The following is a 24830-nucleotide window of genomic DNA, read 5'->3' as shown; positions in this document are numbered from 1 at the left end:
TACAGATGGAGCAGGTGAGACAGAGGGAAAGACAGAGAAATAACTGCAGTGAAGAGATGTGGTCGCCAAAATGGTCTTAGATTACTTTTTTATGTATAGACAGACCGACATAGTTAACCAAAACTGGTATAGTATACCATCCATCCATTATCTGAACCGCTCATCCTGCTCTCAGGGTCGCGGGGATGCTGGAGCCTATCCCAGAAGTCACTGGGCGGCAGGCGGGGAGACACCCTGGACAGGCCGCCAGGCCATCACACAGGACCGACATACACACACACACACACACATTCACACCTAGGGACAATGTAGTACGGCCGATTCACCTGACCTACATGTCTTTGGACTGTGGGAGGAAACTGGAATCCCCAGAGGAAACCCACACAGACACGGGGAGAACATGCAACCTCCACACAGACGACTACCTGGGACGACCCCGAAGGTTGGACTACCCCCGGGGCTCGAACCCAGAACCTACATTCCTCCCTATTTCGAGGACTTACCAGGGAAGTGTCTCCTATGCTCCACCCTCCAGTCAGTGGGTGAATGGAAACAGTGATAGTCACCCGGTGCCAAGTAAACCACACAGTGGTATAGGTCATTTCCCGGTTTGGTCACTAAGAGGTCGCGGAAGGTTGTCGACTCATCTTCGCCTAAAAGAGAGTGAGAGATAGAGAAGTCGTAAGTTCACAGCTGATTAAGAATGACAGTCTGAGAATTCCACGCTAGCAGGACAGTTTTCAATGGGAGTCAGTGACCAGGGGTGCAAACTGGTGATGGCCCAAAAAGGTGACAACATTTTTTTTGCATGAAAACAAATGCACACAACAATGCATGGCACACAGGCCCCTTCCCATGATGCATTTTTCTTTCTTTTTTTTGGATTTCCCCCCCGTTTTCTCCCCAATTGTACCCAGCCAGCTACCCTATTTTCCGTGCCATCCCGGTCGCTGCTCCACCCCCTCTGTCGATCCGGGGAGGGCCGCAGACTATCACATGTCTCCTCCAATACATGTGGAGTCACCGGCCTTTTCTTCTCACCTGACAGTGAGGAGTTTCGCCAGGGGGACGTAGTGTGTGGGAGAATCACGCTTTCCCCCCCCCCAGTTCCCCCTCCTCCCCTGAACAGGCGGCCCGACCGACCAGAGGCGCTAGTGCAGCGACCAGGACACATACCCACATCTACACCTGCAGACACGGCCAATTGTGTCTGTAGGGACGCCCAGGCGACACGGGGATTTGAACCGGCGAATCCCGTGTTGGTAGGCAATGGAACAGACTGCTACGCCACCCAGATGCCCCATTACATTTTTCTATATGAGCTCTGTTCAAGTGACTTATAAAAGCCTGTCAGTGATATTCAGACCTACTATGTGAAGCAGTGCTAACAGTAAGAAAAACTCATTCACATCCATTAGAATTTTAAAGATATATTTATTTTGTGAAATGAAAAATAAATTACATTAAGCGACATACAACACCACCACCCCCCCAACCACCCACCTCAATACCCTCCCATCCACTCCCTCTAGTCCACCCCACCAAAGCACATTTTGCCTTATTTGCCTGCAGAAGTACTGGTAGTACTTCTAGTGCTTTAGTCCTCTTTTGGGGAGCTACGTGCCTCACTGTGGCTTGCCTGTCCTCCTCCAAGGCAGTCTTTCTCCTTTGCTCTGCACTGGTTGTTGACGGGCAAACAAACTCTTCCTGCCTCCCTTTCTTCTTCAACAGGGCCTGTTGTCTGTGAACCGCGTCCTTTGTGGCTGCAGTGTGGATGTTCCTGCAGAGGACCTTGGCAACCTTTGAGAGCTTCACATCTTCACTCTTGAACATCTGGATGGCTGTCTGACCCCTGGACCTGAGGGCATACTTGGTTGTCTGGATTACATTGAAGGTTGCCATGCTCATTGTGGTGCTTTTATTGTTGATGATGTCTCCCATGACGCTGAATGATGACTCAACCTTGGGTCCACGGAAAATGAACAGAGCCCCTCAAACCACGTGGTTTAGGCCTGGGTACCTACCAGTGTCGATCACATTTACCCACCAGTTCACTGTGTTGTCACCATCAACGTATAGGCGAAAGGTGGAATCAACACTGAACTTTACTGCTTCCAGTGGCACATCACACTGGGGTGGCCCCAAGTGGCCCATCATTCCTGCCAGCCGCTTCAGGAGTATGCCAGTCTCTGAGCGGCCTCTCACCAATGGGTCCAGAGTAGACAGTGATTGCAGGGTCCTGCCCCCCCCCCCCGAAAAACCAGCGAGTTGTGCAAATGTAAAAAAAACCAAAACCTTTTCTAGTCTGGACCTTAATCCCGACCGGTCTTATGGGTCCCCTCCTGCTCTGGCGGCGCCGCCAATGGAGTCTGTCGTGGTTTACTCTGAGGGCTGACTGAAGCAGCGGTGACGGCTCCAGGGAACCGTCGGCTGCGCGGTGGGTTCCCCAACTCCGGTGCGACCAGGCTCAGTCCTGCTCCTGGAACCATAAAACAAAGCACAGTGCAGGGCGCCTCGCCCTGATGTCCCCTCCGTGGGCCTCCGGGTACCCGACTCGCCCCTCTCCTCCGGCGAGACGACAGCGGCTTTAATGCCTCCATGCGCTGGCCGGTGATGGCCCAGTGGCCCGTCCAGGGTGTCTCCCCCCCTGCCGCCCAATGATTGCTGGGATAGGCTACAGCATCTCCGCGACCCTGACAGCCGGATAAGCGGTTTGGATAATGGGTGGATGGATGGATGGATGATATGGTTGTGGGCTATGTGGGACTAGGAATTTATGGGGATTTAATGATACAAAGCTATGTTAGCATGGACATTATTGAGTTGCATATTTACCAAACCTAGTAAATGCTAAGCACCAGTTCCACTTACTCTTGGGAAGGGCTTTCCATGTGTAGGGCCCTAGGAAGGACTCAAGGCTATAGGTGACTCCTTTGACCTGCTCCACCTCACAATTCCGAACCCGGCCAAAGTGAAGAATTCTCCCATCTGCCGGACTAATCTAAAAGGGGGAGAGGAGAGTAGAAGAGAAAAGAAAGGTAGAGAAGAAAGGTAGAGAAGAGAAGAGTCATAAATATTCTTGTTTACCCCCTTCTATTCTCCCGACAAGATTTAAAGAAATCATTAATTTTTCCACTCATCTGCCCCATTTCTCCCACCCCCAAATTCCAGCCTGCTGTTTTAAACCATTACTTATTCTGTCCATATTACCAAAGGGTTAGAGGTACAGTTCTAACTTTTACGCATTCACCACTTTTCTCTCCATCTTGCCAGCCTTTGCTTATTTTCTATTTACTCAATTCTACAAATGTGCACTGTTTTGTTTTATTACTTTATCTTCATTCTTTCCACCTTACCAGCGGGTGGGATGTGCAGACCGGTCGCACTTGTGGTTTCAGGCGCCTACGAAAGAATTCTCCCAGGTTCCTGTATTGATGGAGGTCCTCCACAGCGGCCTCCTGAGTAGCAGAAACAATGAAGATATTCAGATGTCAATCTAAACCAGACTGAAATGGACTCAGGTTTAAATTAAAGGGAATAGTAAATGTAGTGTAAATTCAGGCATGGGTTGCCAGGTTATATTATTGCCCTTAAAGGGATCATTTCAAAGTTTTTCATTTAAAAGAACCTCCGTTTCATTAACATAACTGACTATGGTAAAATAATAATGATTTAGCTCGGTTTCAATTTATAGAACCTTGTGTGGCTCCCAAGTCAACACTGTGGAATCCTTCCACTTCCTGGGCACCATCATCACCCGGGACCTCAAGTGGGAGCTGAACATCAGCTCCACCGCAAAGAAGGCACAGCAAAGGATGTACTTCCTGTGGCAGCTGAAAAAGTTCAACCTGCCAAAGCCAATGATGGTGCACTTTTACACTGCTATCGTTGAGTCCATCCTCACCTCCTCCACCTCTATCTGGTACGCAGCTGGCACTGCCAAGGACAAGGGCAGACTTGACCATATCATTTGCTCTGCTGAGAGGGTGATTGGCTGTAGCCTGCCATGCCTCCATGACCTGTATAACCTTCAGGACACTGAGGCGAACAGGAAAGATCATCAACAACCCTTCCCACCCAGGCCATGGTCTCTGCACAACACTTCCCTCTGGCAAGAGGCTAAGGTCTATAAAACCAGAACGTCACACCACAAGAACAGCTTCTTCCCTACACCAGTAGACCTTTCTAACAAGCCCCCAGATACCAACAGATCCTGCTGTCCACTCACCCCCTTGTATCTTCCCTACTGTATATGGTCACCTTGCATAAAACCTGCACTACCCTGTAAAACACTCTTCTGTAAATAACTTCTTAAAATTCTAATTAACTTTTTGCAAATACAGTTCCCGCCACGTGGTCTCATGATTAACTCTGAGCCAGTGTTGATCGCACTTTATTGCACCTTTCTTTCATTTTATTTCATCTTGTTTAAACATTCATTCATTCATTCATCTTCAGCCACTTCTCTGGGGTTGGGTTGTGGTGGCGGCAAGCTAAGTAGGGCACTCCAGACGTCTCTCTCCCCATTAACACCCTCCAGCTCCTCCCTGGGGGATCCCAAGGCATTCCTAGGCAGGATTGGACATATAGTCCCTCCAGCGAGTTCTGGGTCTACCCGAGGGTCTCCTCCCAGTTGGCTGTGCCCGGTAAACCTCCAAAGGAAGGCACCCAGGAGGCATCCTAATCAGATGCCTGAACCACCTCAAATGGCTCCTTTCGATACGAAGGAGCAGCGGCTGTACACCAAGATCCCTCTGGATGTCCAAGCTCTTCACCCTATCTCAAAGGCTGAGCCCAGACACCCTACGGAGGAAACTCATTTCAGCTGCTTGTATCCGTGATCTCATCCTTTCAGTCACTACCCAAAGCTCATGACCACAGGTGAGGGTTGGGACGAAGATTGACTGGTAAACTGAGAGCTTTGCCTTCAGGCTCAGCTCCCTCTTCACCACAACAGTCTGGTACAACGTCCGCATAACTGCTGATGCTGCACCAGTCTACCTGTCAATCTCCAGCTCCATCCTACCCTCACTCGTGAACAAGACCCCGAGATACTTGAACTCCTTGACTTGAGGCAACAACTCCTCCCCAATCCGGAGGGAGCAATCCACCATTTTCCGGTAGAGAACCATGGCCTCAGAATTGGAGGTGCTGACTCTCATCCCAGCCATTTCACTCTCAGCTGCAAACCACCCCAGTGCTCGCTGGAGGTCACGTTCTGATGAAGCCAACAAAACCACATCATCTGCAAAGAGCAGAGATGCAATTCTGAGGTTCCCAAACAGACACACTCCTCACCTTGGTTGTGCCTTGAGATCCTGTCCATGAATATCACAAACAGAATTGGAGACAAGGGACAACCTAAATATACATATTTTATTTATTATTTTTTAACCTTTATCTTTATAAGTTACTGTTAATTTTCCCTCTGTCATCAACACACCAAGACAAATCCCTTGTATGTTGTTGTACTTGCAATAAATCTGATTGTGATTCTTCTGATAAAAATGAAGTACACAACATGAACTTCTTTCAGTGTCAAAAAATATGCGATTGTGATTCTCCAATCACATTATTCTGTATTTTTCTTGTCTCCTTTATATATTGATTGTTAGCTATAGCCTAGTGCTGCCTAGTCACAAAAAATAGAATATTTTCCTGATTTATTCCTCCTTTCCCCATTTATTTTCATGCATGCAGGCCCTAAAGCAACAATTAAACATTTTATTTTTCTTTGTCTCCTTTTATTTTATTTTATTTTTTTACATCAGAGCAGATCAGCAGTATCATTCATTTCAGATATCAGTGGGTTGTTTATCCGTCTGCATCCCCTTATTTTACATTTTCAGTCTGATCCAAAATTGATTCACCCATATAAAAGGTATTTAAAAATAATGAAACAAAAAAATCTAATGGCATTATATACGTGAAGGTGTCCCCCCTACCATTTTCTGAAATTGCAATAATGACTTAAACAATGGCCAAATTTGACTTTGCTGAAAACCAGCAACAAGATTCAGCAAAGTAACAACTCGTTTAACTTTTAGGTAGTCTAGTTAAGAATATGGAGACCAGTGTAGGACGCCACGAAAGGCCATCTAGGAAAGGTAATACTCCTATACTTAACCCCTTAGCCCCTAGACTAGCCTAGTCTTAGACTGGTCTCCATACACCCCAGCATCACATGAAGCACAAAGTATAGCCTCTTCACGATGAATGACTGTCCGTGCATGGTAAAGAGCCACACCCTCCTCGCAGTAATCCTGTTAACGCTGTCAGGAGACGACAGAGCAGAACACGACAGAGTAGAACACAGCGGATCTAGAGGAGTAAATCTTGATAAGAAATCCTGCTATTTCTATGGGTAGCAGTAGTCCTAGATGGATTCATCGACAGACTGATGTTACGGACCGGGGGCCATCGTGGCTTTGCAGATGATCAATGCATCTTGACCATCGAAAGGCACAAACTCTCCAGTTAGCGGAAAACCATAGAACTGCATGTGGAGTAGCGCCCCATGCTTTAAACAAACATGCACAACCAAAACCCTATTGGAGTGACCTGATGGACGACCTAGGTGAGAAGGTGATGAGGTAGATAAGAATAGTCTAATACAATATTTTGCTAAGGTAACTTGGGTCTAGTGTGGTTCAAAATTAGTCAGCACAATCCACCCCCCCTTTTTCTCCCCAGTTGTATCCAGCCAATTACCCCACTCTTCTCAGCCGTCTCAGTCGCTGCTCCACCCCCTCTGCCGATCTGCGGAGGGCTGCAGACTACCACATGCCTCCTCCCATACATGTGGAGTCGCCAGCCGCTTCTTTACACCTGACAGTGAGGAGTTTCACCAGGGGGCATAGCGCGTGGGAGGATCACGCTATTCCCCCCAGTTCCCCCTCCCCCCCGAACAGGCGCCCAAACCGACCAGAGGAGGTGCTAGTGCAGCGACACATACCCACATCCGTCTTCCCACCCGCAGACGCGGCCAATTGTGTCTGTAGGGATGCCCGACCAAGCCGGAGGTAATGTGGGGACTCGAACCGGCGACCCCCATGTTGGTAGGATACAGAATGGACCGCTACGCTACCCAGGCGCCCCAGCTAGCGCAATTTTAATGAGGTCTTGTTCAAAAAAAGTGAACCTTTCTATACTGAAGTGGATCTAAACTTGGCTGTAGAACAAATTAGATGTGTAAAAACTAAACCTAACTTCAACCAAGTTAGATTAAACAAAATAAAGTAGATTTCAACTACAATGCAGCTAGCACAGTGCAGCTAGGCTAACCTAGATTAAAATATGATCATTTCAAATTTCAATAAACCCCTCCATAGCAACCCAACCAATTAACCAAAAAGAAACCAAAACCCCTCAAAGGAAACAATTAGCGGTCTAACCTGCATGTTGACATTGAAGGTCCAAATATAGAGGCTAAGGATGGGTTTCCGTAGCCATGTAGGAAGCTCTACCTGGTTTAGCCTGCCCCAGGCTCTGGACAGCAGCCTGGTGGGAATGGATTTATACAGTGCCACCTACAGGACCAGAAGTATAACCACTATTAATATCACAGCAGTTAACAATCACAAATGGCAGTATAAGCAGTAAGAATCAAAACATTTAGATATTCAAGTTAAAACTAAGCATTGTGAAATGAAACAGTATATAAGCAATATGCATTGAATAATACAAATATGTATGTAAAGGAGGACAGTAGCCTGGTGGGTGTGGATTTATATGGCTTCACTTAAAAGCACTGGGGAAACAATCATTTTTAATTAGTACAAATATTAATATAAAGATTGGCCTTTTAAAAGAATGTTGTTTGTAATAGCAGTTACCATCAAAAATATCAATAAAAATGTGGGACAATATCAATTCAATGATCAAAAGAAAGTTGAATCAGTTCGTCTGGGAGAAACTTTTCATCACCCATCTAAGTGACCTCTTACAATGCCGTGACTGCAACCATTCCAAATTCTCTGTGAATGGTACACATTATCATTGTAACTCAGTTAATGCTGATGGCAATTTGCATATGAAACCGATTGGTTTCCATCGTTATACCACTGTACTTTTTATAAGGGGGGAGGGGATACCTACAGTCAGTTGAGACTGAAGAGGTCCCTTATGCCCCTTTTTCACTACATGGTACCGGCTCAACTCGATTCGACTTTTTCGCTTTCCATTACTGGAAAGTACTGGCATTTTGGTAACTGTTACCACTTTTCTGCTACCACCTTTGTTGAGGTTTCAAAAAAAAAAACTGGGGCGGGTACCAAAATCAATAGACAAGCTACACTGAGGGGGTACTGTTACGGTAATGGAAAACGACACTCATGAGTTGACTCACACGAGTTGAGCCGGTACCATCTAGTGGAAAAGGGGCATTAGATGAGTGATGAAACGTTTCTCAATAAATGTGTCCAGATGAACTGATTCAACTTTCTTTGATTTTCTTACCTGGATTATTGAGCATGCATAAAGACATATAAACTCAACAGTAAATGGACTGCATTTATTTAGCGGTTTTTGTCAGAATCGGAATCATGTTTATTGGCCTGCCGCCGCCGCCTGAGTTTTGCTGTGAACCAGGGCTTATTGTCGTTAAAGGTACAGAAGGTTATGGTGGGCATACACGAGTCTTCACAAAAGCTGATGTGTGATGTCACAGTATCAGTAGAGTTCGTCCAGGTCTGTAGATGCAGCCTCAAACACACTCTAGTCAGTGCAGTGGAGGCAGGCCTGGCGCTCCAGTTTTGACTCACTGGTCCATTTCCTCAGGTTTAACCACAGGCTTTGCAGATTTTAGTTTCTGTCTGTAGGTTGGGATAAGATGAATCAGACAGTGACCAGAGAGGTCCAGGGTTGCACGGGGGACAGAGCGATAGGCGTCCTTTAATATTCTGTAGCAATGATCCAGAGTTTTTGTCTCTGGTGGGACTGGCAGTCTCTGGCAGTTCTTGGCTGAGGTTTGCTCCGTTAAAACCCCAAACGATAATGAGTAGGGAGTCTGGATGTTTGTGTTCTGTGTTTGTAATTTGATCAGCCAGGTGTTTTAACGCCTCTTTAACACAGGCCTGGGGTGAGATATAGACATCGACCAGAATGATGAAAATTCCTGCGGTGAATATTCCTGCGGTTTAGTCAATGAAAAAGGTCTCTAAATGAAGGCTACATGATTTTTTCAACACTGTGATATCCAGGGCGTCCGGGTAGCGCAGCAGTCTATTCCGTTGCCTACCCACATGGGGATCAGCGGTTCAAATCCCCGTGTCACCTTCGGCTTGGTCGGGCATCCCTACAGACACAATTCGTCATGTCTGCAGGTGGACGAGTCGCTGCATTAGTGCCTCGTCTGGTCGGTTGGGGCGCCTGTTTGGGGGGGAGGGGGGACTGGGGAAGAATAGCGTGATCCACCCACGTGCTATGTCCCCCTGGCGAAACTCCTCATGTCAGGTGAAAAGAAGCGGCTGGCGACTCCACATGTATCAGAGGAAGCATGTGGTAGTCTGCAGCGCTACCCGGATCAGCAGAGGGGGTGGAGCAGTGACCGGGACGGCTCGGAAGAGTGGGGTAATTGGCTGGATACAATTGGGGAGAAAAGGGGGGGGGGATCCAAAAAAAAAAAAAAAACACTGTGACATCCATACACCAACCTTCATTTATGTAGAAGCATATGCCTCCACCCCATTTTCCCCCCCGATAGCTCCGTATCGTGGCCTGCCTGAAGGAGTTGGAACTGCAGCAGATGAAGTGTACTGTCCGTTATATGCTCAATAAGCCAGGTTTCAGTGATACACAGGGCGGCAGATCTGTAAAAGTCTGAGTAGCAGTCGGTCCATCTTGTTGGCCAGAAAGGGAACATTCGCCAGGTGGACTGACGGGAGCACGGTTCTAAATCCCGCTGGTCGCAGTTTATCGAGCGCTCCAGCTCGCTTACCACTTCGGCGTCTTTGCCGTAGTCCGCACAGGGCTGTACCAATCAAGACCTCGGCAAGACTTTCGTTAAAATGTTCAATTAAAGTCGGTAGAAAAGGCTGTTCAGATTGTCCAGTGGACAGTTAGAGGCTTAAAAGTTCTTCCCTGCTGTATGGGATCAGTGAGTGGGGGCTGGAAACTAAACACATAAACAAAAACAGAAGAAGTACAAGAGAGCGCAGAACCAAGGCTACCGTCCACGGGACCATCTTGATGACAAGCCAAAGAGCTTTGCAATTAATACCCCACATATTCACCCACACACGCAACCCAATGGTGCATCAACTATGCAAAGTAACAACCAGCTCATCAGGAGCAGTTAAATATAATGTGCAGTCCAATGTAAATTATCCATTAGAATTTAGAATGCTACTTACATTAACGTTAGCAGTAAGCACCTACAAATGAACTTCAAACTAATTAAGAGTTGTCACCCTTTTATATGAAAGCCAGAACTGCTTTTAATAATCTCTATAAGGAGGGAATCATCAGCAAAGGTACATACATTTCCACAAGAGTAACAAAAATGCAAGTACTAAAATCAAATTAGTATAAATTAAACTTTCTACATTTAAATCAAAATGTCAAATAAAAAAAGAACTGAAATTAGCAAAGCTCAAACCAAAAGTACACAAAGAATTAAGAAAATGAATCAAAGATAAAAATTTAACTGCATGTAGATTGAAGCACATTTAAATTTAAGTCACACTAAAATAGGATTTAGACCAAGACACAGAGAGTACTAAAAGTAAACAAAATATAATTTTAGTTAACCAAATTGAACTCGCACTTAAGTTCACTTCTATTAAATCCTAATCACAACATTATTTTTAAAATATCTGTAAAATTGCAGTTGGAAAGAAATGTGTAAAAATTAAACAAACAAATAAGACTTAAGGGCCGTCCACACAAAGCAATAACTATAATGATAACTATAAATATATCATTTTAAAATTCGTTCTAAATCAAGCAGATGGCAGAGTCCACACCACAGCTATGACAAACAACGACAGCGGAGAACGATATCCTTGGGATCACTTCCAGAGCAATTTGATGAAGGCTAGAAACACTGACAGCCAATCAAAATCCAAGTTCAACATGGCAGTCGAGACTGGCGAGAGACTCATCACTGAGGTTCAAAAAAACGCACCCTTACCTTACTGATGTCCTCTTTGACAACTGCTAGGATACCATCAAATTGATGTTGACCTACGCAAAAGTATGAATAAAATTTGTCTTCAAAATATGACAACTCTCATACGAGTGTTGAATTCTAACTCCTCTCGCCTTTGAAGACTTTTGTGAACGTGTTCTTTTTCTTTCTTTGTGCAACATACAGCAGTCGTCAGCAGTCATGTTATCTATCAATATTAATTTTATCTATCAATATCCATGATCCTAAGCTGCGACACAGTGGGAGCATACAGCGCGTACTTGATGCCACTGTTTACAGAACGTTATCGTTCATCAGTGTGGATGCTAACAACGTTATCGTTAGTTATCGCTCTTGGTGCGGACGACCCTTTAATCAGGAATAGAAAAACTATTTGTCTCTTAAATTTGCAGTCAACCCCAATATGTTCACAGTCATAATTATTCAATCACTGCTCTTAAAGAAATATTAACAATTTTCTCACCTAGACATTCAGTCACTAATCACCTAGCTGTTGTTAACCACTGAACTTTACAGAAGTCAATCCCTTATCAAAACAGAGACTGTTGATTATCTACTCCAATGTAGACATTAATTATCATCATCAACTCAGGAAGACAATGATAATCAATGCCTACCCCACCACAATACCATGACAGATAATCTACTATACCCGCCACATTATTAACCAAGTCAACTATCTATCTCTTAGACATGCAATTCCAGGCCCAGAAATTATGATCACTCACTGATTTATCTAAACATTACAAGAAGATCACCAACCCGACCAGAATTAATCTATTGACCATCTACTCAACCCTAGACAGCACTGATAACTCATCAATCTAGACATTGGAACTCAAATACCTAGACATTGCAAGACGAATGCCTATCCAATCAAGATGTATGAACTGATCACCAACTCCATCCTCGGCATTACAAATCGAACCAGAAAATGATAATTGGACCACCTACCCAATTATGGATATTATTTACCAATCACTGACCCACCAGAGTCTCACAAGTCAATTACCTACCCTGCTGGCTGGCCGCCAGCCCACTTTGGCCAGCGGCTTGAGGGCGCTAGCTGACAGGAGGTAGAGCAGGAAGGAAACAGGCCATGAGCGCAGGCGCAGCGCTGGGCGAGACATGCAACTGAGTGCGCCCAGACGACGGCGGAGAGCCAACTGGGGGAACCGAAGCCTGGAGGAGGGGGGGAGGGGGGTCACACAAGTGTACATCAGTCATGCTAAGGTAGGGCTAATGTACACTAGCATATACACATAAGCTAACATGCGCCTTGAACTGTGTTAGCCTGTTAGATAATGTAGCCAACATGTGTGCTAGCATGTTGTTACACATTCACGCTTACGTATCATTGTTAGCAAATGCTAAAACACATGCAAAAATGCTAATATTTGCTAACCAATGAGCGTTGTAATATATGCCAGCACATGTATGCCAACACCCAAACACAGACGCACTGGAGGCTAGAGCTCCAATGCTATTTGATACTGAGTGGCCACTAGCACACCCGCTAACATAAACTTTCACACTAATAACCTGACAAGCAAGTGCCAACATGGACCAATGAACGTTCACGCAAGCAAACATACACATTCAGGCTAAGAAGCGGGCCGACCAATGCTTGCAAATATGCCGGGATTTAAGCTGAAACACACGAGAGGGACTAATGGGGGAGGCGAGAGGGCTACACACTCATATACCACTTGTACTAATATTACAGATAGGTTGTGCCAACGCTAAAATCATGCTTTGTACTTAAACACAGAAAGAGAGAATGGCTGAGGGAGCCTTTGCCAATAAAGAACTTGTATGTTTGTGGGAGACTTGGGAAAACAGAGAGAAAGAAAGCACATTAGCTGGTCGAATTCTTTTGTCCTGGTTTGTTGCTGTGTATCATGTGACTATAGGCCTACATGAGCATCCAACCTGCCAACAGGGCAGGGAGGGAGAGATACACTGTGGCTAACACAGAAGGACAGGCCGATAGATAGATAGAGAGAGAGAGAGAGAGAGAGAGAAAGATCAGCATTAATGAGGATGACCTAGTTGCTAACAAGGGTGAGAGACAGGAACAGAGAGAGAGATTAGTGCTGGGGGTCACCAGGGTTGCCATGGTGGTAGTTTAGTAGGTCAAAACATTCTGTTCCTGTGTGTTTCTGTTAAGCCCCTCTTGTCCATTATGTCTCCGAATTAAAAGCGAGGGTCCCTCGCCAAGTCTCTCTCAACATTTTTCACGAGGCACCATTCTCTCACCAAATCCAAAGCACAGCTCCCTCCTCCACTCTCTCTCTCTTTCTCTTAACTTCCTGGTGAGACTCTCCTACCTAATCCCTCTCACCTATTCTGATTAAGAGTGAACCTGACTCCCAGTCCTCTCTCCCTTACAACAGGCAGGACATTTGCATGCACTACAGGCCGACAACAACAACAACGATGACAACATCCATTGCACGTTGTTGGTCTTGGGAGAGAGAGCCTCCTCTGTTGCTCTCCCTGAGGTTTCTTCTGATTTTTTTCTCCCTGGTAAAGGTTTTTTTTTTGGGGGAGTTGTTCCTTATCCGATGAGAGGGTCTAAGGACAGGATGTCGTGTTGCTGTAAAGCCCCCTGAGGCAAATTTGTAATTTGTGATATTGGGCTACACAACTAAAATTGACTTGACAACAACCACTTTATTCTATTTGTAAAGCACTTGTCAAAATATAAAGGTACAAAGTGCCGAGGAAAGCTTTCTAAAAAAGTCAAGTCCAAAGAAAATATTTAAATGATAAATTCCTGGGACAGGCTGTTCCAAATTCAGGGGGGCCCGGACACCGACCCAGACTTCTAAAAGGGCCCTACCCGAGGCCCCCAGTCGGTGCTTTGACACACAGGAAGTTAACAGTTCAGAGGTGTAAGCAGGAGCAAGCGCCAGGCTGCCTTAGAAGTATTCAGTAACAGCTTTTAAGTCAACTGAAAAGTGCAGAGGCAAAAACTGGTGCTGCGATCTCTTTGCTTTGACCTGGTGAGAAGTCCGGCTGAGATGTGGACTGATGTTCACGCTCTCTCTTTCAGTCTATCACTTGTCTCTCGCCCTCCATCAATGACACAATCTCTCTCTCTCTCTCTAGTATAAAGCTCTCCTTGTTCTCTCTCCAAAGGCATTCATCCATCCTGACCATCTCTCCATTTATTCCCTTCACTTCCCCCCTCATCCCATCATACTTGAATCTACTAGTCTCTCTCTCTCTCACCATACCTGAATCTACTAGTCTCTCCTGCTCATATCTCTCTCTCTCGCCATACCTGAATCTACTAGTCGCTCTCTCTCACCATACCTGAATCTACTAGTCGCTCTCTCTCATCATGCCTGAATCTACTAGTCTCTCTCTCACCATACCTGAATCTACTAGTCGCTCTCTCTCACCATACCTGAATCTACTAGTCTCTCTCTCTCTCACCATACCTGAATCTACTAGTCTCTCCTGCTCATATCTCTCTCTCTCGCCATACCTGAATCTACTAGTCTCTCTCTCTCTCTATGCCTGAATCTACTAGTCTCTCTCTCTCTCATCCCATCATACCTGAATCTACTAGTCTCTCTCTCTCTCCATGCCTGAATCTACTAGTCTCTCTCTCTCTCCCTCTCTCTCACCATACCTGAATCTACTAGTCTCTCCCGCTCATCTCTCTCTCTCACCATACCTGAATCTACTAGTCTCTCTCTCTCTCTCACCATACCTGAATCTACTAGTCTCTCCCGCTCATCTCTCTCTCTCACCATACCTGAATCTACTAGTCTCTCTCTCTCTCGCCATACCTGAATCTACTAGTCTCTCCCGCTCATATCTCTCTCTCTCACCATACCTGAATCTACTAGTCTCTCTCTCTCTCGCCATACCTGAATCTACTAGTCTCTCCCGCTCATATCTCTCTCTCTCGCCATACCTGAATCTACCAGTCTCTCTCTCTCTCTCCATGCCTGAATCTAATAGTCTCTCCCGCTCATCTCTCTCTCTCTCGCCATACCTGAATCTACTAGTCTCTCTCGCTCTCTCCATGGCTGAATGTACCAGTGTCTCTCACTCATCTCTCTCTCTCTCTCCCCATACCTGAATCTACCAGTGTCTCTCACTCAGCTCTCTCACTCTCTCTCACCATACCTGAATCTACTAGTCTCTCCCGCTCATCCCTTCATACCTGAATCTACCAGTGTCTCTCGCTCATCTCTCTCTCCATACCAGAATCTACCAGCGTCTCTCGCTCATCTCTCTCTCTCTCTCCATACCTGAATCTACCAGTGTCTCTCGCTCATCTCTCTCTCTCTCTCCATACCTGAATCTACTAGTCTCTCTCGCTCATCCCTCCACACCTGAATCTACCAGTCTCTCTCGCTCATCTCTCTCTCTCCATACCTGAATCTACCAGTCTCTCTCACTCATCTCTCTCTCTCTCTCTCCATACCTGAATCTACCCGTCTCTCTCTCTCTCTCTCTCTCTCTCTCCATACCTGAATCTACCAGTCTCTCTCTCTCTCTCTCTCTCCATACCTGAATCTACCCGTCTCTCTCTCTCTCTCCATACCTGAATCTACCAGTCTCTCTCGCTCATCTCTCTCTCTCTCTCTCTCTCTCTCTCTCTCTCTCTCTCTCTCTCTCTCTCTCTCTCTCTCTCTCTCTCTCCATACCTGAATCTACCAGTCTCTCTCTCAGTCTCTCTCTCTCTCTCTCTCTCTCTCTCTCCATACCTGAATCTACCAGTGTCTCTCTCTCTCTCCATACCTGAATCTACCAGTGTCTCTCTCTCTCTCTCCATACCTGAATCTACCAGTCTCTCTCTCTCTCTCTCTCTCTCTCTCTCTCTCTCTCTCTCTCTCTCCATACCTGAATCTACCAGTCTCTCTCTCTCTCTCTCTCCATACCTGAATCTACCCGTCTGTCTCTCTCTCTCTCTCTCCATACCTGAATCTACCAGTCTCTCTCGCTCATCTCTCTCTCTCTCTCTCCATACCTGAATCTACCAGTCTCTCTCTCTCTCTCTCTCTCTCTCTCTCTCTCTCTCTCTCTCTCTCTCTCTCTCTCTCTCTCTCTCTCTCTCTCTCTCCATACCTGAATCTACCAGTGTCTCTCGCTCATCCCTCCATACCTGAAACTACCCGTCTCTCTCTCCCCCTCGAGCCTCGCCGCCGCTCTACCCGCGGGACTCGGGGTAGCCGCTCGCGCCGCCGACAGCAGTGACGTCGACGGCGTCCTGACGGGCACGCGGCGCACACCGAGCGGCCGCGCGACGCGGCGTCGGCGGCGCCCGTGTCTCGCGCCGTGTCTCACCATGTCCGGTTCCTCGCGGGTGGCAATGTCCCGTGCCGACACATGCTCGAGCTCCGTTAAGACGTGTTCCGCCGCGTGGAGGGAGGGCGGAGGACAGGAGGGGGGGAGGGGGTTAAGACGAAATAAAGTAAGACAAGGCGTCCTTCCTCCGGACCACCGTTCACGGACTCGCGGGGAGCGGAGTAAACAGTTCCCGAGGTTCCGCTAGTCGCGTTTTCCTCTTCTTTCACTTCCTCTTTCTCCGCTCGCGGCTTCTCCCCCCTTATCTACGCTCGAGGGCTACTTCCCTCGCGCTACGGCTGAGCTGTTCCCAGCAGCACGCACCATGTCATTCTCACGCGCTGGATGGGGACATGGAGGGCTGGCTTCTCATTGGGGGAAGGGCCCGTGACGTCACGTTACAGACAACGAGAGAGAGAGAGAGAGGGAGGAGGCGAGCTCGTGCACCCCTTATCGTCTGATAATGCACCATTCTTCCAGTCTCTCGTTCTCTTCCCACTGGCCTAAATGTGACCCCCTTTATCTGGCTACACCGTCCGGAGACCACCGGTCCTCCGAGCTCCGGCTGGCTGCTGCAGGCCCACTTCATTCCGGCACAACTCAATTCTGGCAAAATCAAAATGAACATATAGAGGTTGTGGTCACGTGTTGTCGGCTCAGCTCCAGCGAAGGGCCGTCTCTACTGCTTATATATGAATACGTAATAAACACAAAACAAAATACAATAACAATTGGTTCCACCAAAATAAAACTTGATCATGTAAACTACTAATAAGACACGTTAGCCCCTAGCTAACGGGTCTGACCCTTTAGCCGAGCGGTTAGTGACGTCGCCTTGTGGAGCAGTACACCCCGTTCGAATCCCGCACCGGGCGAAAAAATAACCGGTTACAATCATATAGTTGACTTTCACCACTTAATATAAACATTACCATAATAGCATTCCCTGAACCCGTTTGTATTAATATGAAATGAATATAACTATATGTACATCGCAGAAAATGTATATTCAGCAAAACAACATACCTGGCAAAATCTAAACGAACATATAGATGTTGCGGTCATATATTGTCAGCTCAACTCCAGCCCTGTTCGTACAGAACTTTAACCAACATGTCGTATAACCAATGTTAAGTGTTAGCTAGCTAATGTTAAGTGTTAGCTAGCTAATGTTAAATGTTACCTAGCTAATGTTAAGTGTTAGCCAGCTAATGTTAAGTGTTAGCTAGCTAATGTTAAATGTTACCTAGCTAATGTTAAGTGTTAGCTAGCTAATGTTAAGTGTTACCTAGCTAATGTTAAATGTTACCTAGCTAATGTTAAGTGTTAGCTAGCTAATGTTAAATGTTAGCTAGCGGAGAACAATGGCGGCCATTACACGCTTCATTAGCTTGAGTGAACGTTTCGTGAAGTTTAACAAAAGAAACACAAAATATATGTAACTGCATACATTTGTACAACGACTGCCCTAACTGGAGTGCACTTTTATCAATTTCATAACACTTTTCTTAGCCATATTTGGAGTGAGCTCTGTAGGACAACGTACCAACTCCGTCATCGCCGTGTGACAAATGGACAGAGACGTTACTACGTAATGCACGTGACTACAACCGCCACCACTAGGGGGCGCTAAATGCAAGATGCCAGGTCTGAATGTGGGGAGCACAAAAGAAACTCATTATATAAAGAACAATAACTTAATATAGTTTGCCGAACTTCCACAGGTTTATAACATGTAATTCCTCTCTCTGTTACATAAACACATGTTATCCTCCCTCACCACTAGGGGGCGCCAAATGCAAGATGCCAGGTCTGAATGTGGGGAGCACAAAAGAAACTCATTATATAAAGAACAATGACTTAATATAGTTTGCCGAACTTCCACAGGTTTATAACATGTAATTCTTCTCTCTGTTACATAAACACGTGTTATCCTCCCTCACCACTAGGGGGCGCCAAATGCAAGATGCCAGGTCTGAATGTGGGGAGCACAAAAGATCTCTGTTACATAGACACATGTTATCCTCCCCCATGTGATGATCGATAATAAGTCTTTCTCCCTCTCGTGTTGTGTGATGGTCTCTCTCCCTCGTGTATAATATTGTATAGCAGTCTCCGTATAATACCACTTGGTGTTTTCCACACATCATCCGGTCTCACTCTACATGTAATACGATCCCCGCTCTCTACCCGTCTAGATGGAGGGATGGAGGGATTTAAGGAGGCCAGACTTGAAGACCAACATAATCTCATTAAGAAAACGCTAAGCGTTAAGTACAGGTCCCTCCTGAATACAGTTTGAAGCACATTTCAAAGTAAATGTTCTCACGGTCAAAGGGGCGGTGGCTTCAAAGTACACAAAGTGATCACAACTGTTTCCCCATAGCAGCACTTTTGAAATAATTACAAATCATGACTAATGGTGTTATTTTAAGGGACACTTACTTTCAAGAACTTTTAAACCGTGCATCGATTTTTGAAGTATATTCTAAAAATTAAGTATAATAAATCCCACGTCGTTATTCTCCTTTTATTCTCTTAAATCTGTGATGTGTTGTCATCTTCTGATTTTATCCAGAATAAAACTACTTAATATCGAGGAAGGCATCTCTTCTACAACAAACATTAGCTTCTTGTCATTAGCTAGAGCTGTGTCTTATAAATTAACACTATTTCTAATTCTAAGGGGGGTATCTTGGCTCCTCTTGATTCTTGTTTCAGGTAAGTAAACACGGATTTATTGATTGAGTTGTTCCAGAAAGGTGAATAAAAGTATTCTGATGATTCTGAATCAGTTCATCTGGACACGACGTTTCATCATCATCTAAGTGACCTCTTCAGTCTGACATGACTGCAGGTACCCCCACCCTTGTAAAGTGGCATAACGACCCAAACCAATGAGCGGTTTCATATGCAAATATGGGGTGACCATTAACTAGAGTTACAATGGCCGTGTGTACTACTCACAGAGGACTGGGGGATAGTTGTAATCACAGCATTGTAAGATGGTGACAGATGGACTCTTAGCCCCCCCCCCCCCGGCTCAGGGATGGTCGTTCCCTCTTCACATAGATGGCCTCTTTGACTCCCCGTTCAAACCAGCGGTCAAAGAGAAGAGTGGCCACTGGCCTGTAGATGGAGTCCTGTGGAGTCCTGACCTGACGAGGTGGCTGCTCTCCCCCAACCCTCTGTGAATACTACACATGGTCATTGTGACGTTAGTTAATGGTCATGGCAATTTGCATAGGAAACCGCTCATTGGTTTGGGTCGTTATGCCACTGTATAAGGGTGGGATACCTGCAGTCAGCTGACACTGAAGCGGTCACTTAGACGATGACGAAACGGTTCTGTCCATAAGTGTTGTGTCCAGATGAACTGATCCAAACTTCTGGGACTTCCTTACCTTGATTATTGAGCATGCATCAAGATTTACTGAGCTATTGTGTCCTCTAAACCCTTGTGTTGTCCACACATTGTGTGTACTGCCCTTGTCTTTAGGGTCATTCATGACCCGCCTTCATTAAACCCCTAAATTAAAGCAACTTATTTCATTTTAAACCCCAAATCAATTTTGCACGAAGAAACAACCTGTCGTCCATCACACACTGTGTGACTATCTGGGTTTTCCCTCTTCCCAGTGCAGAAAGACTGCATTTAATCAGTGGACACCCCTCGTTTTTACGGGGTCCCACATGACCCTAAGACAATCTCAGTAGTGTCGTACAGCTTTCATACAAACATGAACACAAACAACGTCCAGCTGCTTCTAATGTTGGGGTCACTCTAGGGAAAGTCATCACATGTCAGGTTGAAAACAGATCCTCTGGAGTCTTTTCTCTGCTGTTAAACACTGTTATCACTGTTGTGGGTCATTCTGACCCCTAACACAACACAGAGGTTAAGAAGTACTTTCACAAAACACACACAAGCTTTTTTTTACTTACGAGCTCATAGATGAGTATGAACATAGAAATAAGTGAGATACGGTCCATTTTCTATTCATATTTATTGGGGGGCGTTACCGTGGCAACCGGGGCCTCTTTTTCAGCCGAATTTGAAGAACTCTGGAAATGTGGTTCTATGTAGCTGCATGCAGGAGTACTGTGAGCCAAGTCCCTGATATACTACTATGAACACTACTATGGGTGCTACTCCATGTTACTAGTTCTACCACCAGAACTACTACTAGAAATACTACCACCAGAACTGCTAGTAGAAATACTACCACCAGAACTACTAGTAGAAATACTACCACCAGAACTACTACTAGAACTGCTAGTAGAAACACTACCACCAGAACTGCTACTAGAAATACTACCACCAGAACTACTAGTAGAAACACTACCACCAGAACTGCTACTAGAAATACTACCACCAGAACTACTAGTAGAAATACTACCACCAGAACTGCTACTAGAAATACTACCACCAGAACTACTACTAGAAATACTATCACCAGAACTACTAGTAGAAATACTACCACCAGAACTACTACTAGCAATACTATCACCAGAACTACTAGTAGAAATACTACCACCAGAACTACTACTAGAAATACTACCACCAGAACTACTAGTAGAAATACTACCACCAGAACTGCTACTAGAAATACTACCACCAGAACTACTAGTAGAAATACTACCACCAGAACTACCAGTAGAAATACTACCACCAGAACTACTACTAGCAATACTACCACCAGAATTATTACTAGAAATACTACCACCAGAACTACTACTAGAAATACTACCACCAGAACTGCTAGTAGAAATACTACCACCAGAACTACTAGTAGAAATACTACCACCAGAACTGCTAGTAGAAATACTACCACCAGAACTACTACTAGAAATACTACCACCAGAACTGCTAGTAGAAATACTACCACCAGAACTACTACTAGAAATACTACCACCAGAACTGCTAGTAGAAATACTACCACCAGAACTACTAGTAGAAATACTACCACCAGAACTGCTAGTAGAAATACTACCACCAGAACTACTAGTAGAAATACTACCACCAGAACTACTACTAGAAATACTACCACCAGAACTGCTAGTAGAAATACTACCACCAGAACTACTAGTAGAAATACTACCACCAGAACTACTACTAGAAATACTACCACCAGAACTACTAGTAGAAATACTACCACCAGAACTACTACTAGAAATACTACCACCAGAACTACTACTAGAAATACTATCACCAGAACTACTAGTAGAAATACTATCACCAGAACTACTACTAGAAATACTACCACCAGAACTACTAGTAGAAATACTACCACCAGAACTACTAGTAGAAATACTACCACCAGAACTACTAGTAGCAATAACAGTGAAAGTCAAGCCACTTTATTTGACTTTGTGTTCTTACAATGACACGTGTCTTCTGCATGTAACCATCCTATTGTATAGCAGCAGTGGGCAGCTGCAGCAGCTTCAGTTCTTCTTTCAACTGCCTTGCTCAGGGGCACAGGCAGGAGTGTCAGCCCTAACATGCATGTCTTTTTGATGGCGGGAGGAAATCGGAGCACCCTGAGGAAACCCACGCAGACATGGGGAGAACAATGCAAACTCCACACAGAAAGGACCCGGCGGGGGGTCCAGCTAGCATAGCGGTCTGTTCCGTTGCCTGGCAACATGGGGATCAGCCCTCCCCGGATCAGCAGAGGGGGTGGAGCAGAGACCTGGGACGGCTCAGAAGAGTGGGGTAATTGGCCAAGTACAATTGGGGAGAAAAAAAGCCTGGGGTTCGAACCCAGGACCTTCTTGCTGTGAGGCGACAGTGCTAACCACTGGGCCGCCGTGCCGCCCGCCAGTATCTACATGGCAACACACAGGCGACTTCGATAGTGACACTTTTAGTTACCCTACACTAATGTGGAACTTCCAAGGATAATATGGAATAACTGTTAAGCATCACATCCATCATATCTGTTTATCTCCCTAACCCGTCTGATCTGTTCTGACTCTTTTTAAGGTGACCTTGTGTGTGTGGAAGGGAGCTGGAAAAGTGAAATGCTCATTATTAGTCGTATTATATGTTACAGTACCAGCAACAGTAGCAACAGCATTAGTACTAAAAGTTGTGACGGCAAAAAATAAAAAAAACATCCCACACCAGGGTCCAACTAAGTCAATGCCTTCTGGCGCCAACCAATCAGACGTGGGCGCTGCGTAAACATACGTGGGGGAAAGCCAATCGAGTGCAGAGATTTTTAAGGGGGTCCGACACAGAGAGACCACAGCCAATCAGAGAGCTGCCAACCAAGTGAGTCATGTTCACACCACCCCGTTAGATGGAAGGCTATGGAGAGACAAGAGAGGTGGGGAGTGTATGGGATGGGGGTGGGGGTGGGGGTTGGAAAGCACTAGATGGAGATTTTCAAGTTTTCTGTTCTCAAAGGGAGGCCTTGTTCTGCTCTCAAAGGCACGTCGGACAATGGACCACAGTTTTCTGGGCAAGCCTTCACTTCCTCTGCAGCTTCGCATGGGTTCAAACACATCACCAGCAGCCCGAGGTTCCCGCAGAGTAACGGCGAAGCAGAACGGGCTTTCCAGACCAGCGGCGGCTGGTGCTAAAAAAGTTCTGGGGGGGGGGGGAGGGGGGCGCAACTGACCTTGGCCCAGCACACCTGACAGCTGCTTTAGTGTCCACACAGTCACAGAGTTATTAAGAAGGACCATGTGGCCGATAGATTTTATCAGGGTTCGTAGACGGTGGATGATTGACAGTCGAGACAGGTGTCGTGGTGGGTGTGAACATGATTGACAGCCATGAGAATTGTCCAATCACATTAGATCAAAAAACAGTAAAACAATACCAATTCACTGCCAATAAAAGTGGGAGTGTCTGGGGCGCACACAGAACAGCGCCCCCTGGAAAACCTGGAGAAACCAATCAGACAGCAGCCTCAGGTCACCTGCTCGCCACAAGTTCGAGGGTTTACATAAGGTATGGTTTGGCCGGCGCCCCTCACCCAGGAAGTATATCTATTCAGACAGGAAGTATATGTATTCAGACAGGAAGTATATGTATTCAGACAGGAAGTATATGTATTCAGACAGGAAGTACATGTATTCAGACAGGAAGTATATTTATTCAGACAGGAAGTATATGTATTCAGACAGGAAGTATATGTATTCAGACAGGAAGTGTATGTATTCAGACAGGAAGTATATATATATTCAGACAGGAATCAACCAAACCCCATTTGAACCAATATTTAATGCTGCTGGCAGGCGCTCACAGACTGACAACACTTTTATTTCATAATTATTTGCGTTATACAACTAAATTATATTTAACATGTTTAAGTAGATTTTCATCTCTTGATATCTGAAGGGGGCGGCGCCCCAGTGCCCTGTACTGGCCAGCCGCCACTGTTCCAGACCATGAAAAACTCCTGAAAAAGACAGGAGATCCCTACCTGGCTCTACCCGCCTACTGAGCCACACCTCTCTAGAGTGGTTACAGCCACGCTCAGCTCCTTGTGGGCCAACGCCTCCCCATCACGGTGCCAACTCCTCCCTCTCAGCTGGAGCTTGCACTGCCTGACAGCACCGCGTTCGCCCAGAAGGAAAAAGAGCAGGAGACGTCGGATGCCGACAACACGCGTCACCGTGCTAAAGCTCTCAGTGACTTGTCACCGGGAGAACAGGTATGGGTCACCGACTCCAAGGTGTCTGGATCTGTCCTCCAGAATCATCCCACTCCAAGGTCTTACTTGGCGGATCTACGTCAGGGGGTGGTGAGATGCAACCGTCAACACCTGACACCTCTACACACACCTGCACGAGTCAGAGGTTCTCCACCACAGCAACAAACGCCAGAGCCAATTTCTGAGAAGGCTCCCACGTCACCCGCTGTGGTACCCCAAAACTCACCTGCAGGGACTCCCACACTCAGAACCAGGTCTGGGAGAGCTATAGTTAAGCCTCGTAGGCTTCACCTGTGAACTGCGAAAAAAACAAGAGAACCTGAGAACTGAAATTAGACCACGGGAAAAGAAGCCCTGCGTCGTGTCACGTTAAACAAAGCCTACGCTAGGTGTTGAGGGGTGTGGTTTTGAGCGTGTTAAGTGACACTATGTTAAGGGTCCTGACACACCAGGCCGACGGCCGATGCCGGGCCGTCAGTGAGCGTCTGGGATCCTAGTTTGTGCGGTGTGTCCTGCACCGTCGGCACTAGTCAGACCCCTGTCGGCAGCTGCTCGGCCGATTCAGCATGTTGACTCGGCGGAACCCATCGGTGAGAGTAAAGGAGCTGGGCCTGGGAGTAGGAACGCTGTGTACGCCGGCCTGATTAGGACGGCCAGGGAGTCTGTGTACGCCGGCCTGATTAGGATGGCCAGGGAGTCTG

General features: G+C 46.1%; 1 protein-coding gene across 2 annotated transcripts in view; it reads right to left on the bottom strand.

Moving 5' to 3' along the window:
- pisd (phosphatidylserine decarboxylase) overlaps positions 1-24830 on the bottom strand; it is a 48234-nt gene that overhangs the window by 5608 nt on the left and 17796 nt on the right. The window contains exons 1-6 of one of the 2 annotated variants that reach the window (XM_056290359.1): positions 16460-16781; positions 12166-12331; positions 7395-7529; positions 3357-3458; positions 2872-3001; positions 504-653 (exon numbers count right to left, since the gene is read on the bottom strand). In XM_056290359.1, coding sequence (XP_056146334.1) covers positions 504-653; positions 2872-3001; positions 3357-3458; positions 7395-7529; positions 12166-12331; positions 16460-16503 — 727 coding nt within the window. In that variant the 5' untranslated portion in view covers positions 16504-16781. Of the gene's footprint in view, positions 1-503; positions 654-2871; positions 3002-3356; positions 3459-7394; positions 7530-12165; positions 12332-16459; positions 16782-24830 lie in introns of those variants that run through there. The other variant, XM_056290358.1, reaches the window with a different exon arrangement.

The sequence above is a fragment of the Lampris incognitus genome, chromosome 12 (assembly GCF_029633865.1).
Source record: "Lampris incognitus isolate fLamInc1 chromosome 12, fLamInc1.hap2, whole genome shotgun sequence".
Classification (NCBI taxonomy): Eukaryota; Metazoa; Chordata; class Actinopteri; order Lampriformes; family Lampridae; genus Lampris; species Lampris incognitus.
Note: the sequence above shows the minus strand (reverse complement) of the source record. Positions and strands in the feature narration are given on the sequence as shown.